Source organism: Anolis sagrei, chromosome 6, assembly GCF_037176765.1.
Source record: "Anolis sagrei isolate rAnoSag1 chromosome 6, rAnoSag1.mat, whole genome shotgun sequence".
NCBI classification, from domain to species: domain Eukaryota; kingdom Metazoa; phylum Chordata; class Lepidosauria; order Squamata; family Dactyloidae; genus Anolis; species Anolis sagrei.
Genome location: NC_090026.1, coordinates 84,986,821 through 85,009,767, shown reverse-complemented (window position 1 = coordinate 85,009,767; position 22,947 = coordinate 84,986,821). Strand labels below are relative to the sequence as shown.

The following is a 22,947-nucleotide window of genomic DNA, read 5'->3' as shown; positions in this document are numbered from 1 at the left end:
ACCAGTGAAGGATTTGGCTTTGAGTGTCCATAAAGCAAAAATGACCTGAAAGCACAGAAAAACAACAACATGCCACTTTCTAGAGATTGAACTGGCCAACCTAATAAAGGACGCTTTGGTGTCAGTTTAGGCAACTCTGAACCAAGCCCAATGGTAACCAGAAGTAGAAATGAGTAGAAGGCATTCAACAACAGCAAAACTTTGCCACGGGCAAAATCATAACAAAACAAAAGACAACTTTGTAAAGAGGATGCCTGTGAGGGAAGATTGGTGAACAAGTAGAAATGTGCATAATCAAATTTAAAAACAAATTCCTTCAATAATATAGTAAAAATGGCACGGCCGCGGTTGAAATTGGGTGAGGCATGAAGCCTTTGTCATGAAGGCCATTTAGTAGTGGTGCAGAGTAAAACAGGAAATGCAGTGATGCTCCATTTCTTATTTTCATTCTGAGGCTACATGACAATCCAGTAAACTATTGACACAGCAAGTGGGAGCATTCTTGCAGCAGATTCATAGCCTTTGTGCCAACAGAGAAAGAGAGCCAAGTAAAACTGAAGTGTCAGTCAACAAGATTGAATGAATCCCAAACTATGGAGAAATACAAACACACATACCTCAATAAAACAAGCAACAATCAAGATGGTACAACTTCCTCCAAAAGCAACAAACCCAAAACTAAAAGGAACATGCCTTTAGCCCATCTGCTGTCTCACCTTTTCTGTGTAAGTATGTATGTAACCCAGTAATGCAACTTTGAAAAGGTTGCTCAGCGTTGGTTTAATCAGCATTCCCATCTGATATAATACACTAGAAAAAGTCACTTTCCATTTTTCCTTTTCTCAAGACCCATTAACATTCTCTTGAACATCTCTTGAAAAAGAACAATGAAAACCAAATTAGCTTGATCACCCCCTTATAATGTATTCTAACCTAAGGGACAGCACATTTGTCTGAAGTCCTGAATGGGAATCTGTTCCCTTTTGATTCTGGAATTTTTCATTAACAACAGCCAGAACCCACTCAGTCATTCCAGTTTGCAAACAAGGGCATTGCCTACCTCATTTCAATAGTTGCATCCAGGGAAAGGCCTGTTAACTTGGCCTGACCCACATAACCATTGGTCAGAAAACAAAAACAAACAGAAGCTGATCAAGGCATAAACATCTTGAAGTACAGGCAACAAACATCTTCTGTCTCCAGTGTGAATATCTGTCGTCTTTTTTCCTTTCCCAAGATAAAACCTAAAATGCTGAGCCCTGTCCAAAAACGGGGTCCTTTATGCTTCCATTCAGTAGCTGAAGTATTCAAACTGAAAGTTTGAGAATTCAGACCTCACAAGGAAAGAACAACTTAGTAATCAGTTGCTAAGTATTCTACCTTGCCATTTAAATTGCAATCAAATGATTAAAACCATAAAACAGTAGCAAAATGAATGAATGCAAAGACAATAAAGCAATAAAAGCAGGGAGTAAATTAAGCAAACTATGAGGCTTGAAATTCAACTGCTGTTTCCAACACCATATTGGCCCCACTCTACATTTGAATTGTTGTAGAATTACATGTTATAGGCCCACCTACCACTGGATATGGTGCCAGAGGAAAGAGGGATAGGGTAAAGAAGGGAGTGATCCAAGACCCCGTGCCCATACACATGCACATTTTAGTTCACACAGATATATGTACATATGTAAACACAAAAAGAGATATTTACATATTACATTCAATACATACACAGTATATCATACAATAGAAAGGAAGAATTCAATCCTGGCTCAATGGAGGATCTCCAGCGACAGTAGCCCCAACAGGACTTAGACCTCATCTCTACTGCCATTTAATGTGGTTTACCTGGATAAATCTGGAACCCCAGTTTAATCCAGGTATGGACCTTGTGGGGACTGCATCCTGAGATCCAATGGGGCAGTCCCCACAGCTATTCCACCTCTGCAGTGCCATCCTCCCCTCCTGGTGCCCATTTCACTGTTAAAAAAATATTGGAAACCCATCTTACCGAGGCCGAATGCTTCTCCATCCTTTGTGGTGCATCTAAATGACGTGATAGAGCTCTGGTAGGGGAATTCCGCTCTCCCCTCTGCCGTGCTCTGATGGAGAAACGTCCAGCCTTGGTAAGGCATTCCTTGATTTCTTTACTGGCTAACTGGGTGCCAGGGCGGACAAGGGACTGGGTGGCTGTGCATCTCTCTGTCAACACCATTTTGGCATGAGTGAGTGTCTGGCCACCCTCTCATCAAAAAGTTAGAGTTTTGGCACCCTGTATGGCCTAGAAATGCATTATACTTCAGTTACATTTCAGTAGTAACATACTGAACAGAAATGTTGTTGTTACACATTTTAAAAGTTACTGTTTAAGAGCTTTTTAATGCACTTGCATGACATTGTCTTATCCAGCTTTGGAATTTTTCAACAACAAAAAGAAAATTAAAAACATGTAAGACAAAGAATAAATTATTTTATAGTAAATTTCCGAGCCCTGTAATGCAATCAAGACAGCTCATTAAATGGCAAGTTATATTGCAGGCCTATTTTGTGTCACATATCTCTGTGTTATTTATGAAGGCACCAGTTCCGGTCTGATCTTAAAACCTAAGCATGGTCAGATTTGGTTTGTACTTGGATGGGAAACCTCAGGTGAATACAAGTTGCTGTGTGTGGTATTTTAAAGGAAGAAGCAGACAAAACCACCTCGACTATTCCCTCCCTAAGCATACCCAATGAAATTCATGGGGTTACCATAAAAAGATAAGGAACATGAAGGCACACACTCCCTTTTGATGTTATTCCTAATTCCTAAGCTTATTTTCTATTCTCTTTGTAGACAGATGCTTTACATTGTATGAGAAATAATGTCTTCATTTTGCTATTGAATGGAATACAATATGTCAACATTTTCTCTGTGTTTATCATAAGGAGCAAGCTTCGTAACCAAACTGTAATGTACACCATAAGGCTAATATAAACATCTGTGTTTCCTCATTTACCTTGAATTCTTCACTTGAAGTACAGAGCTTCAAACTTAGACAGGAAAGCAAAATGGATCCTAAATTCTGTCTTCTGTTTACAACTTGGAAACATAAGAAGTCTAGAAGGCAATATGTCCTGACTGTAATGAGATCGTTCTTGCGCCTGCACTAAGCAACAATATGGTGGTTCATGCTTATATAAATTATGTGCCAAACTCTTAGTAGAGCAGAATTCAGGTGGATTTTATGTGGATTCACAGATCATATAAAATATAGTTGATAAGACAATAATTCAGATACAAGAGTTGACAAGGAAGCAGAATAATAAAAGTATCAATATCTTCTGGTTAAATTAAGGTAACAGAACATCTGACAATCGTAACAAAGGACAAAGCTGTCTTGGTTTGTTTTCATCACTTAGGCTACAATATTATGCATGAATTTAGCCCCATGGAACACAGCAGGACTTACTACTAAGTAAACATACACAGCCTCATCTCCAGATCTGTGTAGTCTATCTAGATCAATTAATCCTTCTTTGCGTCTCTATACACATTTAAAAATGAGATTTGAAAATTATGGGGAGTCTGACAAGGTGATTGTCACAACAGAAATAATTTCGCAAGACATGTGAGTATAATGTTTGAGTTCCAAATAAGAAATCGCCCATTCTTGCTGCCACCCACCACCATAACAATTTTATAGGACAAAAACAGTCAACGAGCTTTGGTGAGGGTAAAAGATCAGCAATTTGCTCAAGTATGAGACAGAAATAACTGAAATTGGTCACTTTTTAAGCAGTGTCATGAAGGAAGAAAACCCAAATCACTTGTAACAAGGTAACTCCTCTACTTCTACACAATGCAGATATAGGATCTCAGGCAAAATGGTCCCAGATGCAGCTCTCCACATTCTGCAGCTCCTCTGACTTATCAGGGTCCCTTTTTAAAAAGATAGAAAGAAGAAAATCTAACAGTTTTAGTTAGCTGGACAGGAAAGCTTGAGCACTTGTCTCCAGTTGCCTTGACTCCTCTTTGATTTTCTGAAGAATGCTTCTAAGCTGCCCAATGGAAAGGAATGGAAAAGGATGGATGGATTCACTATGCTTTCCGGTTATCTGTTTTTGAAATACCAAATTTTAATTATTAAGTATTTTTAAAAATTGAGAAGAAGAAAAGGCATAAGTTCCTGTCTGATCTTGTAAGCTAAGCAGGACCAAGTTAGGACTTGGATGGGAAACTGCCAACAACTACCAGGTGCTATAAATATATTTTATAAGATGAAACTGGCAATACCGCTTCTGAATACTTCTTACTTAAGAAAACCATCGTCTGTGCAAATAAAAATATTTATTGAGTGCCTTAATCTGGTATATTTTCTTAGAATTTTGATGTATTAAAAGATATAAAATGCCTCATGTCAACAGGAGTGTTTGTGGGCAGAAACACAGAAAACCCATATTCACATGAGATGGAACATTGCCTTTGAATATCTGTCAAGTTATATTTGCAAATATGTGTGTCAAAACATCTTTAAAGATGTATGTGTTTTTGTCTGTAAAAGACAGAAAATCTGTACTGGAAGTCGGCTGAAATTTAAGGACATAAGTTTTTTGGTGACGTCAAAAAAATGTATAGTGTGGATCTTGTTCTGTATGAATCCTACAACACAGAATAATTTTGGGGAACTACTGTATATACTCACATAGAGTCTAGATATTTTAATGAAAAAAGCCAGCCCCAAAAAATCTGGGTCAGCTTTTCCAGGGGTCAGTGTAAGTACTTTACCTTTAGTCTTATTTCCTCTCTGAATAGAGTGGTGAAAGTTGAGACCTTTGTCACTGGAGAACCTAAAAGAAGTACTGACAGTTATAGTCTCTCCACCACAGCTCTGCTTCTGGCCTTTTTTGAATGATTGGGGCAGGAAAACAGTGGTGGTCAGGGCTGGCACTTTCCATTCTCCTCTACTTTTGATGGATCCTGTCAAAATCCATAATCTTGGTCCCAAACCTGCCCTCGAATTATATATGAGATAAACTTATACATTAGTATATATGGTAAAATGTCCTATCTGCTTGGAATAGAACTAAATCATACGAAGGGAGAGCAGAATTCGTTTTCTCCACTGTGGTCAGAATACTTTCTATTTCAATAGTAGCCAGTACTTCTACATTCATATCTACAGCTTTATGTCAGTATAAATGTGTATTTATTGCACATCTATGTCCCCTTATGTTATCTCTTTCTTGGCATCACATTGCTTCTTCCTTTCTGGCCACATTAGGGTGCTTCTGTTAATCTGCCTTGCAGACACAGAGGAGTGTGAAAGGGAGGGGAATGTGTGAACTGAAGGTATGCATCACAATACATGTGCATCATAATACTGAAAACTGCTTTTAATGTTACGGCATTAATCTAACAAAGTTTGTTGTGCTTAAGTCTATTGAGATGGCCCTTGTAGACCTTTCCTACTATGCGTTTTAGTTGCCCAATAAAGTATCACTCTTTTAGGATTTTGTTTTATTTTGCTGTATGGCCAACACAATTACCGCTGAATATGCTTCCAGCTCTACATTTGCATGAATTTATGATTCCAGTGACCTAAAGTATGCTGCACCCTGTGTTAGCTCAAGTCTGTGTCCAGCATGCACCAATATATAAGCTGTCAGGGCTTACATGATAAACTCTTTTTGGGGGAAAATGTTTCTATTTAGAAAAAAGCTTGTTTGTTGTAGGATTTTTAAAATGTGTGTATTTGTGTGTGTCAGCCTTTGCCCATTTCACGTCAGTCCCTACTATTCCCATTCTGAATTGCCTGATTGCCTCTTGCAGCACGAATGTCACAACAAAGGACAAAAATGTACATTCCCAAGGCTATGTAGGGAAACAAGTCTACACCGCTTAACCTGCCCCCAATGGGAAGTTAATCATGGTGGACAATTGAAATAGCAGCCCAAATGCCTACTCCTGAGGGCATAAAGAAGAATGAATGCCCAGCTAGGACTGTGTGAAATCCTCTATGTATACATTACTGTTTGGTTCTATCCTATGAAAAAGCAAAACAAGGTGCATACATCCCCGAGGCCAAAGGCTGCCCTTTCAATAGGCAATTTCAGCGAGAAGCAGCTATGTGTGCAAAGTAAATCCTCAGTTCCTGTGGTTGATAGGATTTTAAAGGCACCAATAAGCATAATATGGTTGCAAAGAGCTGCAGAAGCCATTTATTTTACTATCTAGTGATTTACTTTCAACTAGGTAAATGGTGAAATGCAATTAATTCAGAGATTTGTAGCAGAATAATTATTCTTTTTGAACATATCCAGAAATTTTATGACCCTTTTTATTGTGATTTTCCTCTCTCACTCGCTCGCTGGCTTACTCTCTTTCTCCCCCACTTTCTGCAAGGCTAATGAACCGAAACTGATGGTACATACAGATTTCTGTTTTCTCTTTTGATTAGTATCCACAAGTCCAAACAGAGATAGGGAAGGTATTGTACTGGGAAAAAGCAAATTGGCCCCAATCCAACAAGCAGCTTCACATGCTTGCAAAGGCAACTTGCCTGTGTGCTGTGGATTGGGTTGCTTCCCCCCCCCCTTTTTTTTTGTCAAGGCTATTTTGCCTTACAGTAGATAGACATCCCAGAAATACAAAACAATAGGCATATAATGGCATTGGTAGAGAAATCTGACAATTAAATTTCTCAAGGGATTTGAAATCAGTGCAAGATGGGAGCTGGATAGGAAAGAATATCTGAAAATATTCCCAAAACCGTGTTGCATTAGTGTCATTTAACCCTGATGAGGAGAATCCAGGACTGCTGAGAATATCTGTAGTCCAGAAACATGAGCTAGAATGTTGTCATTGAATATTTTATTTGTTCTCCTTTTTGCAAAAAAAAAACTGTAAAATTTTGTACAAAGTTCACACTGTGCAGAAAACAGCATTTTCTATGCAAGAGGTAATTTTTGTGCATATTTTCAGTGCTTGAAAAAAATCTGTTTTTACACAAAAATATGCTAATTGCACACAGATGATGTTGATTATGATGATTATTATTGTTATGTTGTGTTTATTATGTTTATTTATACCCCATGTTTTCTCTCTACAACAGTGGTTCTCAGTCTGTGAGTTCCCAGATGTTTTGGCCTTCAACTCCCAAAAGTCCTAACAACTGGTAAAGTGGTTGATATTTCTAGGAGATGTAGGCCAAAACACTTGGGGATCCACAGATTGAGAACCACTACTCTACAAGGAGACTCACAATTTCCTAGTTACAGCATTTTCTGCACAAGAAAAAGCCACATGCAAATTTTGGGAAGAATAAGTCCTAGACTAGGAGTACTTTCAAAAACGGAAGTTTTCAATTTCTTTCAGTGGGAAGAAATTTACTAAAAATTATTCATTGCTTCTTTTGAAAGCAAGACTAAAAAAAACAATTACATGCCTAAAGCTGGGTCATCTAGCCTTGCCCTTGAAACCATATGTCTGATTGACTGAACACCCAGTGTTCGCATATTGGCATGGACATGGTGCATTTACTAATACAAAAGCTTTTGTTCATTCACCTGTGCCAAAGCCGTGAATCAATTTTTATGTATGAGATATATGCCTGAAGAGGACTGAATTAGAAACCAAACAGCACTCAGAATGTGTCGATCTTTCTGATAAATCAAACTGATAATTAGTACAAGAGCCCTGAGTCTTACACCAAATAGTAATGGCTTATATTCGCATTTCCCCATCAAGTGTTTTCCCACGTTTGTTATGTGTTTGCTTATCATCCCCAACCAACACTGCCATTGGCACCTAACAATGCAGTATTACCTAGAAAGTGCCAGTTTGGGGATCGGATCTATGCATAGTTCAATGGTTCATTAATGATAGAACAATTTAGATCAATTTGAAATATATGCAATTTTTCCTGTGATTAAATATCTTAGCTTAATGCATCTCAGTGGGACAGTTTTGCTTCACCGCCTTTAAGGGGGGTGTAAAGGAGATATCTTCCAGATCTCCCTTCCCTAACCTCCTCATCAGTTTTGCTCTGCCCTCCACTTGCCAGCTTTAAGGCTTTAAAGCAGCATCTTAAAGTAAATTATTAATAACAAAATTAAATCCATGTTCAGAAGAGACAGTTATGTAATAGCAGTAATTGCATCAACTCAGCTAATGAGCTTTCCCTCCTGTGCCGTGTACAGCAGATTAATAGCCCATGCATTCATTTGCAACTTGTTTTTGCTTCTGAAGAGTATCCCAAACAAGTGAATTAATGGCGGAAGAAAATAACAAATTCTCAGAAATTTGCTCTCCATGCAGCTTGACACAGATAGAGGAGCACCTGGGAGACTGAAACAGATTCTGGTGCTTATTCACTACAAGGTTGTTCTTTTGCTGGTGTGCTACAAAAAGAGAGTTGCAGATGGAAGAGATGCAGAAAAGGTGCAAAGCAGAATGGGTGCAATTTGTAATGGTTCATGGACTACCAAACCTAGAGACATAATTAACGTGAAATAAAAATCAGAAGTGGTTCCCTTTTTAAAAACTTTCAGAGAGATTGGGAGTCTCTTCTAGTACAAAACTCCTACTTATGAAAACCTTTAGTAGTAAGAAAATCAGTTTGGTAGGTAGAGTCCAAGGGGATCCCAGGTGACATGTGTGATGCATAGTCTATTTTAGAATGCATGCAGACTTTGCTAGAGCAACTTGAAGAAAGGATTCTTGGGGATATTTAAGTTTAGTGAAAAGGTGAGTAAGAGGGAGCATGAGCGAGCTTGACAAAATGATGCATATGCTGTGCAAGTAGTTTTTCTCCCTCTCTCATATAACTGGAATCTCCTGATGTTCAGGAGATGTTAAATAAAAGTACTTTTTTTGCAAATAACATAGTTTAAATTATAAAACTTGCAACCACATGGTAGTGCTGGGTAGCGGTTTGCATGGATTTAGAAGCAAGATTTGACAAATTAATGAAGAATATGGATGTTAGTGACCATTATGATTGCTAGATAGAAAGATCTTCAGTATCCTTGAACATACTGGTCATTGAGTGAAATAAAAATATTCATTCATTCAGTATCATTGAACAAGATACTTCTTATGTCTGATGTTCAAATAAATCAGCTTCTGAATATGGCAAGAACATCAGTGCTGTGAATTGCAAAGAATGAACAGAATGGCAGCAGACATTCATGGAGGTCTGGAGTCAAGATTTCTATTGAAACTTCCAAGGCAACCCTCAGCACACAGTGTTGCATAGATATAGTTGAGGATGGTGAATGATGCCCCTTCGATGAACACAACTAGTCCTACCTTCCCTTTTTAGCTGAACATAAAATTAGCATTTCCCACAGTGTGGCCTAACTATGGTATAAGTACAATCATGAAAAAACTGAGTCTGGGATTGGCCGAAAAGAGCATGGGAACATCTTAGTTAGGAAGGCACCAGAAGACAAACAAGTAAATAAATAAACAGCAAAGCCCTTCTAGTATAGCTGAATCAAGCATGGCTGCACATAGTAGCATTTTGGCACTCATCCTACTGAAAATAAAAGACTTCTAAAGTTCTTGTTAGGGAGGACATATGGGACTCTAAAGTGCATGTATTTGCTTTCAAGTCTCAGTTGATTTACAGCAGGCACGGGCAAACGCAGGCCTGGGGGCCGGATGTGGCCCCTTGGGCTCTTTTCTCAGGCCCTTCTCTCTCTTACCATGGTATCTGTCCTTCTGTCTTTCCTTCCTTCTTCCCTTCCCTTCCCTCCTTCTCCCCTCCCTCCTTCCTTCCCTTCCACCCTTTTGTTCTTCCTTCCCTCTTTCCTTTCTCCTTCCCCCCTCTCTTTCTCCTTTTCCTTTTGTCTTTCATTCCTTCTCTCTTTCCCCCTCCTCTCCTCTCCCTCCCTTCATTCCCTTCTACTACCCCTCCTTTCCTCCATCCTTCTCTTCCTCTCTCCCTCCCTCGCTCCCTTCCTTTTCTTTTTCTTTCCTCCTGGGGGATGTTTAGCTGGGAGAAGAGAAGGTAGAGAGGGAACATGAGATCCTTGTTTCAAGATTTTAAAGGGTGCCCCATTGAGGAAAGGGAAAATTGACATCCTGCTGCTCTATAGAACATGGCACAAGGGAGCAATGGTTTCAAATGGCAGGGGAAAAGATTCGACTGGAAAGATTAGGAAGAACTTCCAGAGAGCAAGAGCTGTTGGAGAATGGCATGGGCTGCCTCAGAGTGTGGTGAAATCTCATTCTCTGGAGGCTTTCTGCAGTATTTACAAAACTAGGGGGTGCAGGTCCTTTGTTTCTAAAGTGTTTCTAAAGCTCTGGTGGTGAAAATTTCAAAATTCTAACAAAAAATTCAAATTTTCACCACTGTTAGCTCGACCAAATTTCAGAACGTTTGACTTATCCACTGATTTTTGGAGAAGTTTTTATAAAACATTTTTTAATAGTAAAGAATATCTGTTCCTGGTTTGAAAGTGTTATTTCCTGTTTCATTGTGTGGTCTTTACTTCAGAAACTTTATTTTTGAGGCAGAAACTTTGTTATATTTGTGGAGACTCAACAAACCAAAATGTGCTATTGGGCGATGTCCCTTGCACAAAGACAAGGTTTTTGCAGCATAATAAATTTTGCCATGCTTTTATGACATAAAAGCATGGCATACATGCTTTTATGACATAACTAATTAGGAACTGCCATTTATAATGAAAATTGAAAGTTTCATTAGAGTTCTGAAATTTTCACATCCAAAACTTTAGAAACACTTTAGAAACAAAGCACTAGCACCCCCTAGTTTTGTAAATATTTTAGAACCATTTAGAACCATTGATCTCACATGCCTACTGATTTATAGGGACCTCATGAATTGCATTGGGTTTTTGTAGGTGAGGAATATTCAGTGGAGTATTGTCATTTTCCCCCCTGAACTATAGCCTACAAGTACCTGGTATTCATTGGTAGTCCCCAGTCCAAGTACTACTCTGGGTTAACCCTGCTTAGCTTTCAAGATTAGACGGGATCAGATGCCTCATAGTAATATTACTATATTATTATATCTTGGTATAGCATAGACCAGAAAGTTTGTTTATTTGAAGCACCACTGCAAGAATCTAGGTATTGAAGTCCAAAAAAGTAACTTTTCTAAGCTCTGGGGAACAGTACCATTGCCCCAGGAAAGGGGTCAATTCCTACTACAGGTCAAGGTTAATTTAGTTCTGCCACAGCTCTTTCCAGTTTTATGGCTGTCTGAGCAGGGGAATGGCTTTATTTTTAGCATTGTGGACAATTTTTCATGCCAGACATAGAAACAGAAAAGCAAAAACAGTAGCATGAGGGTGCAGCTGTTCAGCTATAACAGTTTCATACCACTGATTTCTCTGTGTGCATTTTTCCCTTGTCTGGACAGAGCAACGTGAGGGAGATACTGCTAATAAGCTCACATAAAGATTGATTACATGTCCTCAGCTGGAAGTTACACGAGCTCTTATTCTCTGAGGTATAATGTCTGTGGTGATGAGCCTTTCATCGCTCCTCTGCTGCAACATCCATTTTATCAGAATTTTTACCCTCCCAATGCTGCTTGGCCAAGTTTGCTTTGTATACATAAAACCTTGCTTTTCTGACATTGGAAGAAGACTTCTCTTTTATACTGGGTTAGTTGTATATTTTGTTTAAGCTGTAATATTTAAGAAGATGATTTCACTTCATGAGAATGGGAATAAGAGGAATCAAGGATGTTAACCTGTTCTTCTCTTAATGTGATCTTATCAACTACTACTACTACTACTACTACTACTACTACTTCTCCAGAGTTGCTGAGCACCAAATATGCATTGTTTTAGCCTATTACATTAGTACGAGTCTCCTGCATCATTGTAAGCAAGTCAAAGTATGCACAGAGAAAAAAGATATATGTAGGCGACACAGCCAAATGTACATTATGCAAAGTTTGTGTTTAATGTACAGCCAAATGTACATTATTATTATTATTATTATTATTATTATTATTATAACTTTATTTGTACCCCGCTAGCATCTCCCAAGGGATTTGATGCGGCTTACAATAGGCCGGAGCCCAACACAATACAACAACACAATACATAGCAAATAAAACAGTTAAAGCAGAAAAACAATAGCAATAGCAATACAACAGGACATTATTAAAAACTGAGCCGGCCAGAGTGGGGTACATGGTTAAAAGTGCTGAAGTGTCGGAGGGATATGGGATTATGCAAAGTTTTGACATTTTACAGCATTGGTTGCAATAAACGTACTTGGTTGCATTGAAGTTGATATACAAGCTTTTGATTTTTTTAAGTAAAGAACATCCACTATCTTTAAAAGTGAGTTGGATTGACTCAACCATTCACATAATGGTTTAATGAATATTACCATGTATTTTCTATAAATATTATGAAACTTAATGCAATGACAAATGTTCCCAATAATATAAGGTACAACAATTCTAAGTTGCTGCTTTAAAGAGATTTTCCAATTGCGTTATTAAAGGCATCAACTCACATTGAATGTAACCCTGTAGAGGGAAATATATATAATAGTATTTACTCTTTCACTGTGTGATGGAAATTTCCAGATGGTCTCTCAGTTGCCATGATGTTTCTCCTGAGGTTGAAGAAATGGGGTTGGTCTCCTAGCTAGTTGCAGAAGCCAAAATGTGTCTCCCTTCTATTCTAAGAAAATATTGAAATACAAAAATAGCTACCTAGTCCATGCTGTGTTTCGATCAAATGAACATATGGAGAAGATAAAGAAAAGTAAATTATTTCCATGTGATGAATAGAGTTCTCGTTATCTTATTCATGATTTTCATTCTTCTCCCTTTTAAGCTGACCTAGAGATAGAAATGATTTTTTCAATGTGGTTCTTTCAAAGCAAGTTTGCTGCATTGATTAAGAGAGCTATACAATAAAGTATTTGAATAAGGTGTTTATTGACTGTAACCTTTCTGTGGGAGAGTTAAATAATATGGCCCCAGAATAGATTTATTGAAATAATGCTAAACATAGACCTTACATTGATGAGTCAGATAAAGTAATGGCAGCAGATTCTGCCGACAAATGGCAAAAAGTGGGAGACATGAAGATCTGTTCTGGAAAGTAAAAGAACTTTTATAATGAATGTAGTAAAACTAATACACATGTGTGCTCAACCCTCTTGTTGTAGGGCATTCTCATTGATTAGATCCTTGTGTTCATTCTCCTGGAGAAACTCCTGTATTTTTATTTCACATAACTCTACTGTGGGAAAGTTCATCTTAATGCTATCTTTAGTGAAAGAGTTGAAGCTTAGTGTAGATCAGAGTTTCCCAGTTTGTAGATTCCCAGATAATGTTACAGGTTTCTGGAATTTGGAAGTCCACCAACATCTGGAGATGTAAGCTTGGGAACCACCAATAGAGTAGACCTTATATTGCTTAGCTGCCTGAAAGGAAACTGAAAAATTGTGTTCTGTATTTCGAGTAAGTGATTTCTTTTTTTTAAAAAAAAAAAATAGGCAACTTCTCATCAAGTGTTGGTTGGTATGCTCAAGTTGATGTTGGAGCAACTCCTTTCTTTCAAATGTGCCTTTTGAATTCATTTTTAAAAACCAAACTACTCATGAGAGAATATATCTTAATTATATGATTATTTTGAGTATTTGGGGGAACCTGTACCTTATTTGAAGAATGAGAATGGAGTCTAAATACTCCAAAGGGAATTAAAAACTTGGAAACTAAGCAGGGTCACTTCCATGGGAAAGCACCAATGAACATCAGACGATGTAGGCAATATTTCAGAGGATAAACTGGCAAAACCTTTGGGAATTCCACACACATGTTCATGAGATATAGATAATATAGAATTTATAGGACATCATCTTTTGTATATTGAGAACTCATGTGTTGGGGGAATGAAACATGGGAAATAATCTTAGAATTTCTTTTTAGGAAATAGGCTCTACTCATTCATGTATTTCATGCTTTAGCAGAGGGAATTATCCAAAGCTGTGGTCTTGGAAAGCTAGCTTAATGAAGAGGCTTTCTGCCACATTACAGCTCCTCTTGGCCCCGTGCCAGGATGCTAACCTAATGGCTTAGCTCTAAAAATAAGATCCAACCGGTGTATCTTCAGTCATTATGTCTCTTTTTTAAGAAAAAGATCTCATCTTACACTTTTCATCAGAGGTGCTCCAGATCTTATATGAAAATTGATATGGAAATTAAACAGTAACAACAACTAAGCAGAATGTTGAAAGGCAGCACTTGAGATTTCATTATAATTAGCTTTGTCAGCCTTGCGTAACTCTAATCAGAATTTCAGTTATACAACCAAGACAGTTTGTCCACTCCATCATAAACAGAGTGCTTGTTCTCAGAAGGATCATAGTAGGACTTTGCAATTTCATGCCCACTCACCCACCCCTTGGCCAGTATGTGTATGGCAACTGAGCAGAGGAATAGAGCAGGGTGGGCAGAACAGAGAGCTACGATGATCTAGTGATTGGAGTATTGGACTAGGACTCTGGAAAACTAGAAATTTAACCCCTGCTCAGCCATGAAGACCCATTGGGTGGCCTTGGATAAAGTCATACCTTCTCATTTTTAAAGGAAAGCAGTGGCAAATTCAATGATAGGGTCACAAATCACCATCCATTTGAGTCAACTTAAAAGCACATAGTAAGTACTAATACATTGTCTATGGGTCTCTCTCATCTCCTTGATGCAATGGCATACTGTGTGTATATACACACATTGTTGTTTGCTTCTATCTAAATATTTATTTGCCATCCCTGGCCCGCATGTTGTAGTGCTTTGAATATTTGACTATTAATCCATCTACCCTGACTAGTTAATGTAGTTTAAAGCCAGCTTCAAGCTGCAATAGTCAGACAACAAACTCACAGAAACATAGAAATGAAAGCTCTTGATGTACATCAGTGCTCTGTGGTTTGTGTAATCACTGTCATGGGTGCAAACTGGTTCCAGAATTTCTTATGTAATCATTTGTACACCAAAACCATTTTTTCAATACCAGTTTGAATTTGCATTAAATGGTCAGTGTAGATGAGGCCTATGGTTCTGGAGACCAGAGTTTGAATTCTTGATTAACCCTGGAGACACAGGTTGCATCCAGACAGATCCAAAATGTGGGTTTTGAAATGGGCATTTAAAAAAACCAACAAAAAACAAACAAACCCTGGGATCTTAACGCAGGTCCTCACATCTTCCTTTGAAGCAGATCAAGATGGATGGCTGACAGGGGACATCTGGTGGAAGTTTTTGTTTTTGTTGTTTTAATTATCTTTGAGATGCACTGGACCTCATATGCGAACATGTGAATATCTCAATGTGCACACAAGCAGATTTCTTATTCTCTTTTCTCACCCAACTCTAAATTCAATTATTTAATATTAAAAAGATCAAAAGAAAGGAATGGTTTCAGTTGCTTTCCAATTGTGCTTCCCTTGAGCCACTTGTGTATCCGTGGCTCCGTTTTTTACAGCCTGATCAACTCATCAGCTATTTTGGACTTTTAAAATGTGCATGTGCCCAGGAGCAATCCACATGGGGGGGGGGAGAAGCACATGATTTGCATGACTGCAGGGATATACAATCATGCGAGGGTGCACATTTTGGCAGGAGAATTGGGTTTTAAGCACACATTTTTAACATGTGCTTTTCAGCTGTTAACCCAATTCTGCCCTACTTTGGCTAAATATAATTCCTCCCCCCTATATATATATATATATATATATATATATATATATATATAGGTTATTTCCAGGTTTTAGGCATGTGTAGAATGGCCCCCACTGGTTGACTCTGGGCAAGTTGTACAGTTTCATCCCCAGAGGGAAAATAGTAAACCCCCTCTGAACAAATCCTGCCAAGAGAATGTTCATATTTTCACTGTAGCATTGCAATGCATCAGAAACAACGTGAAGGCAAACAGCCACAACAAAAATGCTGCCTAGTAACCATGATGAAAAGGTGTTTTTTAAAAGAAGTCTAAGATAGAATAACCCATGAAAGCACAACATATTGAATAAAACCAGCAATGGATGATAACATTTATGCATTGAATTTAATAAGCATTGAAGGATTTAATGGTCTTCTGCTGTCCACTTTCTGGAGAAACAGTGCCACAGCAGGACACCACCAACTAGTACTAGTTGGACAACTGTGACCTTTCATATGTTTTTGAACTACATCTTCCAACCATCTCAGCCATCATAGCATATGGGAGTTGCACTCCAAACATTTGTGGAAGAGCCACTTGTGTATACCTTCTTCAGTAGCTGGAAGAAGAGGCAGAAAAAAATCCATTAATAGATACTGATGGCTGTACAGATTGAATATCCCTTATCCAGAATCTCATAATCCAAGACTCCAAAACTCAAAATTGTCCAAAGGGTGGCCAAGATAGTGGCATCTTTGCTTCCTGGTGGTTCAATGTATACAAACTCTCATGTACAAAATTATTTAAAAATATTGTATGGAATTACTTTCAGACCATGGGGAACGACATATCTTTAGACTATGTAAACAAGGAGTATATGAAACATAAATAAATAAATATTTTGGGTCTCATTTCCAAGTCATATCCTTATGTAAATAACATACACACACACGAGAAAATCAGAACACTATTAGTCCCAAGCATTTTGGATAAGGGATACTCAGCAATATTTGTCATTACCTATTTCAGATCCCTCAAATAATAACATAGCTTTCATTTTTAAAAAATTCGTTCTTGAATTATTTGGGAGGTGATTCATTTTTTACTATAGTTTTGGGGGAAAGTCAAAGCTGCAGTATTGCATGTGTTTACCTGCAATTCTTTGCAGCTTGATTTTGAGTGGACATGCAAAGGATTGTACTGATACTGACACATGAAAATATTCTGAGACAGATTTGTAAAAGTTGTACCTGGATCTCCTACAGGCAGTGCCTAAGGGTAGTAAGCATTAAATTAACTCTGGGATTCTATCTCAGTGTCCCATATCTGTAACAGATTGTTTATTGCAGCCACATAAATGGCTTTGCTTCAATATCTATGAGGATATTCTTTGAATTTTCATGGTGTATGCCTAATTTTGGGATCTGGAGCTAAATGGAATTGCACATGTCCCCTGGCAAAAAGTGCAACTGAATGCAAACCTGCTTTTACTGTGGATTATAGGCTTGGCTAGTCATCTGACAGGCACTTTTAATGGAGTAAGGAAGACATGCAAGAGAAACACACTGACCTACTTTTCCTCTCCTTTCCTTCCCATCTTTCTTTTTCTCCCCGCCACATCCCTCCAAGCAAACAAAATGTTAAATTTAAGAACTCCTTGGGAAATTAACTAGAGATTTTCTATGCATTACAGACTTCTTTCAAAAACTGGAGGTTTTCTGGGTAGCACTGGAATTCAAAGATAATCCAAAATGTTTATTCCTCCTGGGAAGATGAGCTGCTTTTCAGAGTTCTGTCTTGCTTTTCCAACTGCTTCCACGAGGAGCAATCTGCTTCAAGTTTACTGAAGGATTTGGTATACACCTTCCTAAGGGAAGGCTGTAGGAACCAAATAACATTTGTGATCTAAATACGTTCCTTTAGTATTTTGAGTTTTCGGCATGTTTGCTTCTATCTTCTTTTTGGAGTTTGGTTTCTTTTTACATACGTTCTAACAGTGTGCTTTTTAATATATTTATTTGGTCTTTAAGCTGACCCAATTCCAAACAATAAGTAATAAACATAAATTAACAAAATATATGAAATGTTTATAAAAGTTGAAAAGTTATCATACTTAGATCAAGTAGTATTTGCCTTAAGTCTCATTTTGGTATAATTATGTTCTTCATGCTCAATTTAAAAACATGCCTCCATAAATTATAAGAGGCCTGCACAACATGTAGCCAGGGGGGCGGAAGTGGCCCTCACAAGGCTTTGGTGTGGTCCAGAGAGCTTCCAAGCCTAAGCCTTCGCGAGGAAGGTCATATGCAACACTACAGCAGAGTAGCAATTGGAACCCGTCATTCTCCCCTCCAAGTGTTTTAACTCTACGCAGTTACCTTTTTCTGTGCTCCAAAGTTACCAAACTAACAACTTGGGGAGGTTGTTGGAATCAGGCTAGAGTAGTGGGGAGCAGGAATGAAATTTTAAGGATTATCGGACCTTTTTTTAAGAGGAGGCATGAGATCTTGGGCTTCAGGTTATTTACACTCAATTGGCCATTTTAAAGGGAGAAGAATGTGGTAAGAAAGAAGTGCCTCAGTTCCCGCCTCCACCACTCTTCCTTTTTCTTTGCCTCAGGATTGTCTTGGTTGTCTTCATGGTGAAACTAGGTTTCTTTTTCACAAGTGAGGGAAATGAATGGTACACAGAGTTGAAAGTTTGCCTCTGTTGTCTCCTCCAGAAGGAAAAAGAGAAAGAAAGAGCAGTGGAGGCAAAAGCTGAGTCCTGTTTTAATTTTGGGTCCTTACTAATGTTGAGTCTTCTCACATTCTGGAAAGCAGGAAGGTCTGCTGCTTCAGAACAAGAAATATTAGAATTGGAGGAAATGTGGCATATTGTTCTGTTGTTAAGTAGACTTAATTTGTGTGATTTCTTTGGGAAGATGGGGAGAGATGGAGCAGACAAGCTGGCTTTGTGAAGCAGAAGAATAGCTTGGTTTGGGAACAATGGAAGAGGAAGAATGGCGAAGAAAAAAGAGGTAGGAGGAAGTAGTTTCTTTGCTTAACAGGAGGTCAGGAATCTGGAGCCCTTACAGGAGGGGTTCTCAACCTGTGGGTCCCCGGGTGTTTTGGCCTACAACTCCCAGAAATACCAGCCAGTTTACCAGCAGTTATGATTTCTGGGAGCTGAAGGCCAAAACATCTCGGGACCCACAAATTGAGAACCACTGCCTTAGAGAATGCTATGTCTTTTAGGCCTGATAGACCAATGATCCCCACAATAGGACTTTCGAGGAGGATATGTAAGTGTAGTATGACTCTATTCTGTTATGCTAGCTATATCCTGCAGTAGTTCTGTTTTTTTCAATATAATATAATATGCAGTCATGTATAATATCACTTGGGCTCTTTCAAAAGTATCTATCTATCTATCTATCTATCTATCTATCTATCTTTCTATCTGACCGTTGAGTGCCCCCATAGACCTTCATGAAGCAAAGCACTCAAGAGTCTTTGGGTGGTCTTTTAAGGGTGGAGCAATGTATTGACTCTCTTCAGTAACTTCTAAAACCTTAATTATAATCTGGACTAGATTCAATTTTATTTTATTGTGTAATGTACAGTTACTATATAATACTGAGCTGGGTTGCAATGAGGCCCTTTGTAATTCTTCAGTGAGTTACTTACACAATGATAGGTTCTGAATAATTTACTTCAGCCTCATTTCCTTCTCTCTTGATTCTCCTTCTTTCTGTCTCTCTTCATCTTTTCCATCCTGCATTTGAATGAACTCCTCCTTCATCATATTTGGTCACATATTTTAAGGGTTTTGGAAAAGTTGGAATTTCCAGGGAGAAGATAAATGTGTTATAATTCATGCCCTGCTAGCCTTTTATTTTTCCTCTTTCTTTATGGGGAAATAGCTCTTTAAATGGAGGACATACTAACATAGAAAATTGTCTTCTCTAAACTGGAGCCTACTATGAAGTGATATCATCATCATGTGAAAATTGGAATTTTAGGAAGGAATAGGAAAGAAGGGAGAGTAAGAGAGAAAGGAAGGCCCTCTGGTGGCGCAGCGGTTAAACCACTGAGCTGCTGAACTTGCTGACCAAAAGGTTGGTGGTTCGAATCCGGGGAGTGGGGTTAGCTCCCGCTGTTAGCTCCAGCTTCTACCAAACTAGCAGTTCGAAAACATGCAAGTGTGAGTAGATCAGTAGTTACTGCTTCAGCAGGAAGGTAATGGTGCTCCATGCAGTCATGCCGGCAACATGACCTAGGAGGTGTTTATGGACGATGCTGGCTCTTTGGGTTAGAAATAGAGATGGGCACCACCCTCCAGAGTTGGACACGACTAGACTTAATGTCAGGGGAAACCTTTACCTTCACTAAGAGAGAAAGGAAGAAAAAAATATTGTATACTTGTCTGGACAGAAGCTAAATTAGGATTTGTTTGTGAACGTGTTGTATATTGTGGAAAGTTCATTCTGGTGTTTGCAGAGGGTTTGTCCAGCTTATGTGACAATCCATTGAACCCCCTCAATGGATTATCACATTTGAAACTGTGACTAAAATGTGATAAAAAAGTGGTCTTGAAACACATACAATTCCAGAAGTGGCCTAATAAATATATTTCAAAATTAGCTGACATAGCTGTATTTCCTTTTAAGCTTAGTTTTTTGTTTAGTGTGAGTGATCAGAAAACAGATTTCAGACAAGATAAAATAGAGAAGCTGCTGAGAGCTTTTCGTTCAGTTGTGCAAATGTTCAGTTGCTTCCATTCTTAATTTGAATTACCTCATCTAACCAAATTGTATGCAAAATTGTTTGGTTCAGCTGTAGAATCTTCTTGATAAATTCAGGGTACACTTAAAATAACATGAAAACAAACAAACAAAAAGCTAGCATCTATTTTTATTCTTGATTATTCTGTGTCTCATACCTATGAGTTGTTCTGCACCTGCTCAAAGTCATTTGGGACCGTCTAGAACTGCAGTGTGTTTTCATAGGAACCTTGTCTCTTGTCAATACACATGTCAGGGCAGGTTTCTTGCTCTCCTCCTCCACTCCTTTTCATCTATTGTATTACCAGGGATCTGTGGTTTGCCAAGAAATCGTAATGAGACTTCATCTCTCAAAGTAGAACAGATGGCCAGAATTCAAGTTTGCATTGGTGGGAATTCATGGGCTGAATCTACTGAGAGAACTCTGGATGACTTGCACTAAATTGGCAAGATTCTTGCAGTAGCAAGCATCGTGGAAAATCAAAAGAAAACATCTCTGCTCTGGCTGCCTTTGTGCTCACTGCTTATCTTTTAGACTCAACATTTCCCATTGTAAAATATGAGTATTAAACGGTTGGCTGTATCCATCTCTTTGTGCAACTGTGTTAAGCTTTTAGAACTCAGATGTATTTTCTACTTAGAATGCTTGGCTCTTTAACTTGTAGGATGTAATAAAGAATTGATTTATTCCCTTCTACCACCCACTGTTTTTGTTAGATTCTATTTAGTAAGCTAGTCCTTCTAGTAAATGGAGAGTGTAGATTTTGCAAGTCAAAAAAATTCCAATTTCCAAAACATCATGCTACCAATTCTTCCTAGAACTTGGGAAAATTACTTTTTTAGACTGCAGCTCACAGAATTCAATGGCAGTTATTATAATCTATACTTTGTTGTTGTTGCACTTTGTTTTTGTTACTTTAAAAGATAGAGTCACATTAGAAAGGGATCGAAAAATAGTGACTTGATAGTCAAGTTCATGACTGTTATGTGTTGTCAAAGGCTTTCATGACTGTAATCACTGGGTTGCTGTGAGTTTTCAGGGCTGTTCCAGAAGTATTCCCTCCTGACGTTTCACTCACATCTATGGCAACCATCCTCAGAGGTTGTGAGGTCTGTTGGAAACTAGGCAAGTGAGTTTTATATATCTGTGGAATGTCCAGGGTGGGAGAAAGAACTCTTGTCTGTTGGAGGCAAGTGTGAATGTTGCAATTGGCCACCTTGATTAGCATTGAATAGCCTTGCAGCTTCCTGTCTGGGGGAATCCTTTGTTGGGATGTTTTAGCTGGCCATGTTTGTTTCCTGCCTGGAATTCCCCTGTTGTTGTTTTTTTTGTTTTTTTTAGTGTTGCTCATTATTTACTGTCCTGATTCTAGAGGGTTTTTTTTTTTAATACTGTTAGCCAGACTTAGTTTGTTTTCAGAGAAGTCAGTCATAGCAGAGGACTTGATGAACCAACCTAGACACAGCATATTATTTGAGAACACAGAAATGCTGGATCACTCTATGCTCTTAACAACTACCATGTCAGACTACACAGAGAAGCCATTGAAATCCACAAGCCTGTGGACAGTTTCAACAGAAAGGAAGAAACCATGAAAATGAACAAAATCTGGCTACCACATTCTCTCTTCTCTTTTGCCCAAAAACTTACTGGAGAAGCATGTTTGTACACGCAGGCCCCTCAAAAATAGCTTCTGATGTGTCCAAATGATGCGCTGGGAGATTGGGGATAGGGGCTCCAGTAAGTTTGTGGGGCAAAATAGGGGGCTGGGAGAGAAGGGTGGGAGTGTCATCCTGTTCCTTCAGGTTCTGAGAGCCCAAAAAACAGGATGGCGATGGGGGTTAACCTCAAGCTCCACAGGTGCACACCTGGAAAGACCTAGGCCAAGTTTCCGCTGGATTAATTCAGGTTTACCTGAGGCGTCATTTGGATGCCTCAGGTAAACCCATGAACCATCACGAGATATGGTGGAAGGGTCCTGAGAGCAAATACTCTGGGGAGGGGCTTTGACCAGGGAGGAAGAGGTGGTGGAAGAGGAAGGGCAAATACAGATTTTTAAATACAGAATTAATGACATACAACCTCATCAGAGGGGCTACTTTGTTGTACACCATTTGTTCTCCCCTTTCAGCACGGAGCCCATTACACAATGCATGTGTACTTCCGACTGGGTTCTGAAAGGGGAAAGCAAGCAGTGTACGCCGCTGCTGCAGCAACACAGGAGGCTTCCTGTGTTGCCTTTGGAACAATGAGGGAAGCCAGGCAGTGGATGCTTCCTCCCATGGAATGGGGTCCCAGGTAAGTCAAGCAATGTGGGGTGACGGATTCTCCACGCTCCCAGTCAGGGCCCCATGGATTCACCACGGTGCGAATCCAAATCCATTTGGCAATGTGATAAGGTCCACAGCATCCGGTAAAGCACCATTCCCTGTGCCTGCCAATCAAGGGATAAGAGAGTTGAATGTGTTGTGATTTTTTACAAGCAATATCCCATATGTGGGGAACCATTCACTTTGTGTTATCTGTGATA

The 22,947-nt window shown here is 38.8% G+C and overlaps 1 protein-coding gene across 6 annotated transcripts in view; it reads left to right on the top strand.

The window, feature by feature from the left end:
• RARB (retinoic acid receptor beta) overlaps positions 1 to 22,947 on the top strand; it is a 416,875-nt gene that overhangs the window by 353,491 nt on the left and 40,437 nt on the right. For 4 of the 6 annotated variants that reach the window (XM_060781904.2, XM_060781906.2, XM_060781905.2 and 1 more), the window contains one exon: positions 18,575 to 18,670. The exons of the other annotated variants lie outside the window; for them this stretch is intronic. In XM_060781904.2, the coding sequence (XP_060637887.2) occupies positions 18,575 to 18,670 (96 nt within the window). The remainder of the gene's footprint in view (positions 1 to 18,574; positions 18,671 to 22,947) is intronic. 6 annotated transcript variants of the gene reach the window in all.